This window comes from Salvelinus fontinalis, chromosome 10 (assembly GCF_029448725.1).
Source record: "Salvelinus fontinalis isolate EN_2023a chromosome 10, ASM2944872v1, whole genome shotgun sequence".
Taxonomy (NCBI): Eukaryota; Metazoa; Chordata; class Actinopteri; order Salmoniformes; family Salmonidae; genus Salvelinus; species Salvelinus fontinalis.
In genome coordinates, this window is record NC_074674.1 from 31,771,067 (window position 1) to 31,783,687 (window position 12,621).

Here is a 12,621-nt window from a genome sequence, read left to right on the forward strand (position 1 = left end):
AGACAGTGTTCTCTACCAGGAGGAGGGTGTGAGATGAGGTACGCTTGAGGATATGGGAGAAACTTGGAGAAGGTGGGGTCCTTCAGGTTCCTTGGGGTATACTTTGACACTGGACTAACACATTGAGAGAGTGGTGGGAAAGTGTAACATGCTGACCAGACCGGACACGTCGCATGCGCGAGCAACGAGCGTCTGCGACACCAAGGGCTAAAATAGATGTTGTTCCAATTTCTGACGCAGATCGCGCTGCAAGTCCTGCCTCTCCCATCTCCTCATTGGTTTATAGAAGCAGGTACCCACGTACCATCTCCTCATTGGTTATACCCACGTGGGTGATAGAAAGACGAACTGTTTTGCCGGTAGTCGTGCTAATACAATGAAAGTTTAGATGCGATCACCATATAATTTAAACAAAGAAAAAGCCTGGAAGGAGGAGAGATGACTAGAAACGATTCGGTTGGCCGTTTTATATGTGGATTAATTGTCGGAGTAGAGATCCTTGTGCATTTCAGGTAAAATAACAACTCAATGTTTATATCCCAGGACAAATTAGCTAGCAACAGCAAGCTAGCTAAATATGACAAATTAACGTTAGCTAACTAGCTAAATTACCATACATGTTTAATGCTTTTCGACCTGTCCCCAAATTAATGTCATTGGTTCAGAGTTTGTTTTGATATTTTAACCTGCATGTCGTGATCGCGTTTGGTGTGGGGGGGGGAAATAAATTTATGCACGATAGTGCTCACCAATCCACACACAATACACCATAATGATAAAGTATAAACAGGTTTTTAGAAATGTTTGCTAATTTATAAAATTAAAAAAATTGGAATATCACATTTACAAAAGTATTCAGACCCTTTACTCAGTACTATGTTGAAGCGTCTTTGGCAGCGATTAAAGCAGTGAGTCTTCTTGGGTATGATGCTACAAACTTTGCACACCTGTATTTGGGGAGTTTCTCCCATTCTTCTCTGCAGATCCTCTCAAGCTCTGCCAGGTTGTATGGGGAGCGTTGCTGCACACTTATTTTCAGGTCTCTCCAGAAATATTCCAGAAGTCCGGGCTTTGTCTTTGCCACTCAAGGATGTTCAGAGACTTGTCCTGAAACCACACCTGAGACTTTAAATGTGATAGGAAAGCATCCAACAGGAAGTGGGATTATTTCCAGGAAACAAAGACTGTGGAGCATGTATTGCTACAATGTGGGCAGTATCAGAGGGAAAGAGAGAGACTGAGATCTAGTATGAAGAAGAACGGGATACAGGAAAGTAGTTTAGAGTATATTGAGTAGAACGTCATTAGATATAGTCTTATATTGTATTATCTTTCTTAAGAGTAATGGGGCTGGCAGGTAGGATTCATTTTCTCCCTGTCTCTGTCCCACACTCCAATACAATAGGTGGCGGTAATGCACCATAACGTTGGATGCCAACCGCCGATAAACCCCCCCACAACGAACAAGAAGAAGACCGTCCCTTTCAGTTAGGTCCGCCTTCGTTTAAAATCAGGCCAGCTGCGCGGGCCTGAATAGAGAGAAGAACATTCTGTGAAGACCAGACATCGTAATGGCATCAGCAGCGGGTAAGGATTGCGAAACCGTAGTAATAGGTCTACATATCAGTTTATCAATTTCAATATTAGGTATTAGACATGTAGGCAGCAGCTAAGTACCGTTATGTGCAGTGCGAGCCATTTAGCTACATTACCTTGTATGGGGGAGGGGTTCTTTCGCTAGTTTTTAATGCTAGCTAACTAGCTATAACTGTTACTGCATTTTGGAATTACATTTTCAAAACCCCAAGCCTATAACTATTTTTGAACCGGTTGTGAGCTATTTTCCCGTGGAACTTACATCTCATTCCTCTAGTTTGCTAGTTCTAACTATAGTATCGTCCGATGGCTCTTACTAGTTAACGTTAGCTAACTAGCTTTTTCGTTAGCTGAGCGAATGCGCGCCTGTTCTAACGTTAGTTGGTGTGGACACTGTAAAACAAGCTGATAAAGGCGGCCATTTCTTGAATTGAGCTTTGTCAACTAATAGCCAGGTTGGAGACTGCATTTTCCACAAACAGTTAGTAATTTTGACATGGTAAAGAATTAAAGAAGCATGTTCATGATGACATTTAATATCAAAATGGAACTGTCCTCATGGTTGTTGTATTTTGCAGACTACAGCTCCTATGGACAGGCGGGAGGCCAACCGGGGTAAGTGTTTTCTTGCACTGAAAAACGAATGTATATAATTGAACTGTTTATCGCGTTGATAGTACCCCCGAACATTAGTCTGACTCTACAATGATTGTATTGACGAGTCAATGAAGATGGTGGGGGGTGGAGTATAGCACTAAGGCTGTTTTATTTTTGTAGGTATGGCTCCTATGTGGCGCCGCCCGCTCAGGCTGGCTATGGACAAAACACACAGGTAGGATACTTTTGTTCTGACCAAAGCCCCTTTCCATAGCCCCTAGCTTTTAGGGTTCAATGATCTGAAAGGACTCAATGAATTAACACAATATGAAGCTTCTCTCCTGAGTTTGGGAGGGCAGATTTCAGAAACAACGTTTTTTTCTGAAGAAACAACTGATCTGTAATGGTGTTGGACTTTCGATAGATGACATCTGTTGTTTTTCAGCCGAGTTATGGCCAACCGCAGGGATATGGGTCATACAGCCAGCTGACTGAGTCAACCTATCCCCAAGGTGGTAGCACCTCAAGTGGTTACGCTCAACAGGGTTACAGTCAGCAGCCACCCGCTGCAGGTGATAACTTTGATCTATTCTGATAAAAACATGATCCACTAACTGAAAAGCATTGTATTCAAAAGTTATACGACTTTTTATGTGAGACCAGCACGCATCGAAATGTACAGTTTTATGCCACTAGCCCAGGGATGGGCAACTCCAGTCCCCGAGGGCCTGGTTGGTGTCACTTTCTCCATCCCTAGCAAACAGCTGATATTCAAATGGAATTCTAAACTGAAGATCACGATTAGGTGATTTTTGGAGTTGGGTGTGTTAGCTGGGGCAAAACTGACACCTATCAAGCTCTCTGGGACTGGAATTGCCCACCCCCTGCATTAGCCCCTAGTTTGTTGTGGGGAAGCTGGGGCTTGTGTATGCAGTTTAACACTGACTTATGTTTTTCTATTCTCAGCTGGTTACGCTGCCACTCCTGCTGCCCCTCAGGGTTACAGCCAGCCAACGCAGGGGTATGGCGCTGGAGGGTATGCTGCAGCCCCCGCTGCTGCCACCACCACCAGCAGCAGCCAGGCCTCTTATGGGGTCCAGGGTGGATATGGAGCCCAGACTGCATACCAGGGATATGGGCAGCAGCCGGCCGCTGGAGCACCACCTAGGTGTGTCTTTGAGCCCTCAAATTTCACACTTAAAAGTTTGCTTAACTGTCAGCTCAAGCTCCTTTACCTGAACACTGGTTAATATGATATGTGCCATTTGGCAGGCACTTTAATCCAAAGCAACTTAGTCATGCATGCACTGGGAATCTAACTTACGATCCTTGGCGGAGGCATTGGTGGTTTCCCACCCATCAAATAAAATGTCATTGCATGTGATAACACTTTATTTGATCACATGCAATGACATCTGCTAAATGTGTGAGTGAAGCCAAATGCTATGTATTTACTAATCTGAGAAAGACCAAGCTGCATTATGCAGGCTGGAGGTTTGATCCAATTTCTCTTGTCCTCATCTCCTGTCCCCACAGCTACAGCAGCAGCAGCAGCAGCCAGCCACCAACCAGCTATGAGCAGAACTCCTACTCTCAGGCACCCCAGCAGGGCTCCTACTCCCAGCCGCCACAAGGTGGTGGATACCAGAGCCAGCAGAGTGGCTACACCCAACAGGGTGTCGGTTACCAGGCGCCACAGGCCCCTCCACCCCAGCAGCAGGCCCCACCTTCCAGCTATGCTCCCACATCCGGAGGGTCCTACAGTCAGCCACCTGCCAGCCAGTATGGACAACAGGGTGGACCAGGAGGCAGCTATGGTCAGCAGGGTGAATATAGAATGCCTAGCCAGTACAGTAAGTCTTATGGCATTGTATGATTTTATACTGGTTATACATAGTTCTTAATTGTGGTGGGTCCTAACTGTCTGCTCTCTCCCCAGGCAACTACAGGCAGGATCATTCCAACGGAGGGGGCTACTCGGGGCCAGAGTCGGGTGGATATAGGGGCCGCGGTGAGGGCCGAGGCATGGGTGGGGGGGAGAGCCGGGGCCGCGGCCGTGGGGGGTTTGACCGCGGCGGGATGATGCGTGGTGGCGGCATGCGTGGTGGAATGAGCAGAGGCATGGGGTAAGTGCTCGCCCGTCCTCTCACTTCATCAAACCTTTTCTCCTACAGGAGCAGAGTGAGGCCTGCACTGGGCTGAGAGTGGCACATCACCCCTCACTGGATAGGGCAGTTAGCCAAATTAAGCTCCGCAGAAAGACATGATACACATGATTTCTGCTGTTGGAATTAAGTGGGGAGTTGAGGCATAGGATGTAGGTTACATTTTAAACTACACTGAACAAAAATATAAATTCTACATGTAAAGTGATGGTTTCATGAGCTACTATAAAAGATCCCAGAAATGTTCAATATGTACAAAAAGCTTATTTTTTTCAAATGTGCATTAATTTGTTAACATCCCTAGTTAGCATTTCTCTGTTGCCAAGATAATCCATCCACCTGACAGGTGTGGCATATCAAGAAGCTGATTAAACAGCATGATCATAACACAGGTTCACCATGTGCTAGGGACAATAAAAGGCCACTCTAAAATGTGCAGTTTGTCACACAGCACAATGCCACAGATGGTTTGAGGTAGTGTGCAATTGGCATGCTGACTGCAGGAATGTCCACGAGCTGTTGCCAGAGAAATTAATGTTAGAGAATTTGGCAGTACATCCATCCGGCCTCAGAACCGTAGAGCATGTGTATGGCGTTGTGGGTGAGTGGTTTGCTGATGTCAAAGTCAGGAGTGCCCCATAGTGGGGTTATGGTATGGGCGGGCATAAACTGGACAACAAACACAATAAGTTATCTGAGACCAACAGATGCATATCTGTATTCCCAGTCATATCCATAGATTAGGATTTAACACATTTATTTCAATTGACTGATTTCCTTATGAACTGGAACTCTTTGAAATTGTTGCGTGGTGTTATTTTTATTCAGTATAGCTTGATGACCACATCCTTTAAAATATTATGTGAAATCAGTCATCACCCTAGTAGATGTATGTTGTGCCACTGGTTGCTGCTCTCAGCCCTCCCACTGTATGGCCAAAGGTAAGAAGGTATCCACAAGCTAAAGACCATCAGCAAATATCTCCCCTTTGGCCCCCTAGTCTAGGGGTGTCACTCATTCCACGGAGGGCATAGTATCTGCTGGTTTAAATGTTTTTCTTCAATTAAGACAGACAACCAGGTGAGGGGAGTTCCTTACTAATTGGTGAGGGGAGTTCCTTGCTAATTGGTGAGGGGAGTTCCTTGCTAATTGGTGAGGGGAGTTCCTTGCTAATTGGTGAGGGGAGTTCCTTGCTAATTGGTGAGGGGAGTTCCTTGCTAATTGGTGAGGGGCGTTCCTTGCTAATTGGTGAGGGGCGTTCCTTGCTAATTGGTGAGGGGCGTTCCTTGCTAATTGGTGAGGGGCGTTCCTTGCTAATTGGTGAGGGGCGTTCCTTGCTAATTGGTGAGGGGCGTTCCTTGCTAATTGGTGAGGGGCGTTCCTTGCTAATTGGTGAGGGGCGTTCCTTGCTAATTGGTGAGGGGCGCTCCTTGCTAATTGGTGAGGGGCGCTCCTTGCTAATTGGTGAGGGGCGCTCCTTGCTAATTGGTGAGGGGCGCTCCTTGCTAATTGGTGAGGGGCGCTCCTTGCTAATTGGTGAGGGGCGCTCCTTGCTAATTGGTGAGGGGCGCTCCTTGCTAATTGGTGAGGGGCGCTCCTTGCTAATTGGTGAGGGGCGCTCCTTGCTAATTGGTGAGGGGCGCTCCTTGCTAATTGGTGAGGGGCGCTCCTTGCTAATTGGTGAGGGGCGCTCCTTGCTAATTGGTGAGGGGCGCTCCTTGCTAATTGGTGAGGGGCGCTCCTTGCTAATTGGTGAGGGGCGCTCCTTGCTAATTGGTGAGGGGCGCTCCTTGCTAATTGGTGAGGGGCGCTCCTTGCTAATTGGTGAGGGGCGCTCCTTGCTAATTGGTGAGGGGCGCTCCTTGCTAATTGGTGAGGGGCGCTCCTTGCTAATTGGTGAGGGGCGCTCCTTGCTAATTGGTGAGGGGCGCTCCTTGCTAATTGGTGAGGGGCGCTCCTTGCTAATTGGTGAGGGGCGCTCCTTGCTAATTGGTGAGGGGCGCTCCTTGCTAATTGGTGAGGGGCGCTCCTTGCTAATTGGTGAGGGGCGCTCCTTGCTAATTGGTGAGGGGCGTTCCGCAATTAAGTTAGAAGGGAGGAGTGTAAATCCGCTGACACTCGGCTATCCGTGGAATTAGTTTGAGATGTGACCTAGACCCTCCCAACTGAACTTTGTCAATACCGGTTAGCCATGTTCTGGGTAGCCAATGTTGAGAGAAACTTTCCCGTGGGAATTATTTTCAATCACAGGAGCACACAAGAGCCAAAGTCAGTTGGGATAGTAAGTGGCAGGCATGTTTGTTCTACAAGGATGCCAGTAGGCCTTTTTGAATGAGGGCACTTCTGGTCACATTCAAATAAATGGTCATGAAGGAGTGCATTTTGGATAGGCTATTCAACCACGTTGTTCTAATGGGACTGAGTGAAATTAATTCAATCTTTCTGGTCTTTATGTTTTTTAAATTCAGGAAATAATTTTCTATAGATTTAGCCATTTCTCATTTTGAAGGTATTTAGTTTGTGCAGACTTTGGCACTCCTTTAGGTATACAATGCTACAATTGTGTGAGCTGGACTTACACTGGGAACTTATAGCTCAACCTGCATACATAAAGTACAATTATGCATTTAGCCATGTTAGGTTTTGATGTTAGTCGTCGAGTGTGTCAACATTTTAGTGAAATGGTCTAAAGCATTTACCTCTGAATATTTGTTCAGAGTTGGTGTTGGGGCCGAGGGGGTTGTATTGTTTGTTTTTTAAAAGGTGAATGCATTGCTTTGTCACTTCAAGGCTATGTCTATCTATTTATATCACTATCTTCTACCAGTGCTTATTGTATTGGTCAAATCAAAAGGTTTAAAATCAGAGGCACATTTACCTTAGTCTTCACTAAACATACTTAATGTTTAATTACCCCAATAATCACAAATGCAATTCATTCACCTTTCTTACACACAGGTAAGAAACAAATAAGTGTAAAAATGGTATAACTTCAAATGTATTGCTGAAGTGCACTTTTCTTTAACATGCTTTGTCGCATTTATATGCTACAGGTAACAAAGTGAGATCCATGTAAACACACCAATACTTTTACAGTACCACAACTCAGTTCTGGGTCTGTGCCGGCAGCCTTTTGAAAAGGGGACAATATCGGTGGTGTCAACAAGAGGTGGCCAAAAATGTCCCCCAAAAAAGTCAGAATGTCATCAAGGGGAAAAACGTTTTTAGAAAGCAAAATGTTTAGTGAAAATTATTGGTTGCATTTTTTTGCTTTGTGTAATCAAGAAATCTTGTGTAAAACAATGTTTATTGGCTGAAATGTTACTTGAGATGTTTGAATGTACCATACAAGTTATTTGTAACAATTGTCTCAGGTACAGCTCTGAATAGTAAAGGCTTCCATGCGTGTCAGCCAAGCACTTCCATGTTATGGCATTTTGTGGGGGGGGGGGGGTAGTTTTTATATTGACCTTATCCTCTAAGCCTGAAGTCTATGAACAAATTTGGGTTGTATAGTTCTTTTCAAATCCAACTAGATCACTGGTCTATAACTTGAGCTGCATCTGAAACAATTCAAATATATCCTGTTGTGTAAAATACAAGGGTTTTCAATCCCAGAGGTAATAAAGATTAAAGCCACCCCATTATGCCAAACATTGATACTCGTAGAAAGTTATGCCGCTTGAGTTCATATATTGTATTCAGCAAGGGAACCCATAGATCACAAACGTTGTATAGACCCCTACCCCTGTCAAGATTCTATAGTTCCTTTAAAGATTCAAAGTGTCTTTTGGGGGTTTAATAGCTAAGTTAGTTTCTTGGGCATTTTATAAATAAAAGCTAGTCAGAACTGTGCCAAATCTCCCCCATCCCTATGTGGTACAAAGTGGCTGTTAAAGGGATATCGTCTTCATATCTCCGCTTATTCCCCCAGCATCACTGGAGACAGAGGTGGCTTCAGTAAGCCTGGTGGTAAGTTTAATGACAATTACAAGACGATAATACACTAGACCACCTAACACATTTATACATTTGTATCTACTTGTCGTGTTGTATTTTCTAGCCAAAGGGGAAAACAAAATAAATATATTGCTGGTTCATTAGGGTTTTTCTCACACACTGCTTTGAGGGTATTTTCAATATCAGGCGTCCACTTGATTACTATTTTTAAAGTGTTCCCACTGATATATTTTTATATGCTGCCCCAAGCCAATGAAGCCATTAGGCTTTTCACCACTTTTCTAAATATTTATTTTGTTAATGTGGTCTTTTGATTATTTAACTTTCAAATTAGGTTAATTTTCAGCCTTAGGTGTTTTGGGTGTTCAGTTCATTTGAAAACACTTATATATTTGCCCAAATTGGGTTTCAATAATCTAATTTCTAAGGTTGCAACACCATGTTTATTTTTATACAAAGGGGAATGCTCAGAGGAGCATGTGTGCCAGGGTAAAGTTAACCTGCAGCATGTGGGGTGGATCAGGCAAATGTGCATTCTAACGTTTGGTCTCTTGTCTTCTCTCTTTGTGGATGGGCAACAGGACCAGACTCAGACACAGGTGAGTTCATCGTGCCATGTATCAAACACAGCAATGTTTGTGTGCATCAAGTTATACATTTTTTAAACGGGCCTTACTCTGTCCACAGGACGCCCAGAGGAGCAGGATGACTCTGAGAACAACACTATTTACATCACTGGCCTGACGGAGAATGCAACGCTGCCCGAAGTCGCTGACTTTTTCAAGCACAGTGGAATAATCAGGGTTGGTACTAGACTATGATGCAGTTTGGAGGCCTTTTCCTAACTGTTATCACAGGCTTTTGAAAAGTATTGACTGATGAATTGGTTGATTATACTGTTTTCCATCTTTCAGATCAACAAGCGTACAGGTCTGCCTGCTATTAACATCTACACCGACAAAGATTCGGGGAAACCAAAGGGTGATTGTACTCTGTCTTATGATGAGCCCCCATGTGCCAAAGCTGCAGTTGAGTGGTTTGATGGTGAGTGTCTTTTTTGGGGGGTACTAACAGAGGCCCTCTGATTGCCCCTTGATAATAATTACTAGGGCTTCATGCATAACCTTAGCAGAGTTCTTTCAGTGAATGTTGGTATTGAATATGCACCTCTCTTCCCCCTTCTACCTAGGCAAAGACTTTCAGGGGAAGAAGCTAAAGGTGTCAATGGCTCGCCGTAAGCCCATGATGGGGATGATGCGAGGAGGCATGCCCATGAGGGGTGACCGGGGAGGCATGATGAACCGTGGAGGTATGTTCTGCCAAATCCTGTTCCACACATCTGGAATGGACATTTCCAAACTGTTCTGTAACTGTTTCACTTGTAGCATTTTAGGATATCTTTAGGGATGCAAACTCATTGCTTTTTGGCAATCGCTGTTATGATCTCAATGGACCATCCACGTGAATCATGCCTATGGACTGAGCACAAATTTTAACGTGGTGAACTTATTACAAAAGTAGTTATTGATTAGTTTCATAATTTATGAAAAGAATGCATCAGTGATTCATGTTTCCTGCCACTTTCAGAAGTAATACATGTTTCTGTGCGCCTATGTTGTGTAGCCACTTAGCATGCCTAAACAGTCATTTTTAAAGTTTTTCCCAAAAACCTTCCCTATGAAATGTTGACTGCAAAGTAGGCCTACCTGGCAGAATGATATGATTTGTATCAATCGGGTGGGCATTTGCTTTACAAACTCTCCCATCACATGAAACACTGTTAGCCACCCTGGAAAAAATAATGGAAAATCCAAAACCAGGAAACTAAACAGATTAAAAAATAAAAATATAAACAAGGTTTTTACATTTTTCTAATCTACTGTCCTATGTATTCCTGTCTGGGGAGACTTGAGAGTATCATAATGAACCTTAACCCCAGACCAACGAGCCTGACTTCCCCACCCCAGGGCATTATTTTCTTTTTGTGCTTTAGAAAGTTGGGATTATTGAGATAATCATGTTTATAATATACTTGTTGTTCTCTGAAAGTAGACACTTTCTGGACTTTCCGTGTGAATTGTTTGTTGGGCCCTTACCAATTTGCATCCCTGCGTCTTGGTAGATAGAAAATATATTTGCGATGTAAGGTATACTTGCCAATTAGTAGATGGTGGTAAAAGTTGATCTCAAACTCAGTGTAACATTCTGAACACTGACTTATCACTCTTAGGGCCAGGAATGATGAGCCGTGGTGGTCCAATGGGACGCGGTGGGGAGCGTGGCGGATTTATCCCCAGGGGTGGTCCCCGTGGCATGGGCAGTCCTCATGGCATGGGTAGAGGTGGGCCCTCAGGGGGCAACATGCAGCAGAGAGCAGGAGACTGGGAGTGCCCTAAAGAGTGAGTACTAACAAAATAAGTAAATTGTTCAGTCTATAACTGCCTTTCTCTGTGGTTTGGGGTAGTCCTGACTGAGGCTTATGATTGCAGGGGCTGCGGTAACCAGAACTTTGCCTGGAGAATGGAGTGTAACCAGTGCAAATCACCCAAACCAGAAGGCTTTGGACCACCTTTCTCCCCTTCAGGTAAATGCTTAGCTTTAAAATATCTACTTCATGAAGGATAAATTTAAGTAGAAGGGGAAAAGCTATAAATTGTCTTCCAACCAACACATTGTCTTGTTTCTAGGTGGCGATCGTGGTAGGGGTGGCCCAGGCATGCGTGGGCGTGGAGGGATGGACCGTGGAGGTCCAGGGGGCCCTGGAGGCTTCCGTGGAGGCAGGGGTGGTGATCGTGGAGGTGGATTCAGAGGCCGTGGTGGCATGGAAAGAGGAGGCTTCGGCGGCCGGGGCCGTGGTGGCCCTCCCATGGATGACATGGGCGGCCGAGGCAGGAGGGGTATGGGCCCCCCCGGCAAGATGATGGAAATGAAGTGAGTAAAGAATCATTCACATTCAGCCAGCTCCCATCAAACAAGCTTCTAATGCCACTTGGGGTTCTCAAATTTAAACCCCCACATAGTTTCACATTTTGGCAACAGAAATTACTTGATTGCATTGTAATCCGTCCTGGTTAAATTACATACAGTTCTGAATGAAAAGGGAAAGACCAAAAGAAATTCTGAAAGCTGTTTGAATATATCGGTCATGGTTGTTAATGGAAATGTTTATTCCCTCTCCAGGGGAGACCATCGCCAGGACCGCAGAGGTCGTCCCTACTGAAGGATACAACGCTTGAATAAATTCCCATGTTATACAGGATTTATTTTTAAATGAACATTTTAAACTTGTATCTCCATATTTATAAATGGTTAATGGTGGGAATTTGTGGCTCGATAGTCAACTTCGGTGACCTTTTTTATTTTTTACCAGTGTTATTTGTGTTTTTTTGTTCTGGTCTGGTTGAACATTTGTGAACCTGTGGCAAACGCATGCTGTCGTGTACAGATAAATTGTGAGATTGTATTTGTGAAACCTTGTGGTAAGCAAAACCTTTTTTTACTTATTCTGCCCTCCCTTCTCAGACAATGTTGAATTAAAAAATGTAGTCACTTTCCTGGAAAAAAGGTTTGTCTACTGATTTTAGTAATGGAATGAGCATCGTTTCACTACAGATTTAAGGAAATGTTGAGGTCTCATTGTGGACAGACAGATAGTTACGCAGACTGTCTAGCTTACCATGACATTCGAGAGATGGGCCCAATATGTATGCTTGCTCAAAGGAGTTGTACATATTGATTATGCTTATCCTATGGGGACATCATGCTTAAAATTTTGGAATTACAATAATGCCCCTTGGTAATTTTACCAGTAAGCGTATGGGCTCATGAGTCTTCTCAAGTGCAGAAGCTAGTGTGGTCAATGGTCAAATTGCTGCAAAGAACACCAATAAGAAGAGACTTGCTTGGGGCAAGTAACACGAGCGATTGACATTAGACCGGTGGAAATCTGTCCAAATTTGAGATTTTTGTCTTAGTGAGATGCAGAGTAGGTGAATGGATGATCTCAGCATGTGTGATTCCCACCGTGAAGCATGGAGGTGTGATGTTGTGTGGATGCTTTGCTGGTGGCACTGATTTATTTAGAATTCAAGGCACACTTAACCAGCATGTCTACCATAGCAATTCTGCAGTGATACGCCATCCCATCTGCTTTGTGCATAGTGGGACTATCTGTTTTTCAACAGAACAATGATCCAACACACCTTCAGGCTGTGTAAGGGCTATTTGACCAAAGAGTGCTGTAGTGCTGAGTCAGATCTGGCCTCCACAATCACCTGACCTCAACCCAATTGAGATGGTTTGG

The 12,621-nt window shown here is 44.3% G+C and overlaps 1 protein-coding gene across 5 annotated transcripts; it reads left to right on the plus strand.

Moving 5' to 3' along the window:
* Nucleotides 1–1,467: 1,467 nt before the first annotated feature.
* ewsr1a (EWS RNA-binding protein 1a) lies at nucleotides 1,468–11,882 on the plus strand. 5 transcript variants are annotated; one of them, XM_055936558.1, is made up of 16 exons: nucleotides 1,468–1,587; nucleotides 2,175–2,211; nucleotides 2,374–2,428; nucleotides 2,639–2,765; nucleotides 3,160–3,361; nucleotides 3,730–4,010; nucleotides 4,133–4,319; nucleotides 8,293–8,330; nucleotides 8,900–8,917; nucleotides 9,006–9,121; nucleotides 9,233–9,362; nucleotides 9,508–9,627; nucleotides 10,549–10,717; nucleotides 10,808–10,902; nucleotides 11,006–11,249; nucleotides 11,499–11,882. In XM_055936558.1, the coding sequence occupies exons 1-16, from the start codon at nucleotides 1,572–1,574 to the stop codon at nucleotides 11,536–11,538; spliced, it is 1,875 nt and encodes a 624-aa protein (XP_055792533.1). In that variant the 5' UTR covers nucleotides 1,468–1,571; the 3' UTR covers nucleotides 11,539–11,882. The 5 variants fall into 5 exon arrangements, with proteins under 5 accessions (XP_055792533.1, XP_055792530.1, XP_055792532.1 ...); XM_055936555.1 differs by having other exon boundaries at nucleotides 3,736–4,046; XM_055936557.1 differs by having other exon boundaries at nucleotides 3,736–4,019.
* Nucleotides 11,883–12,621: the final 739 nt, after the last annotated feature.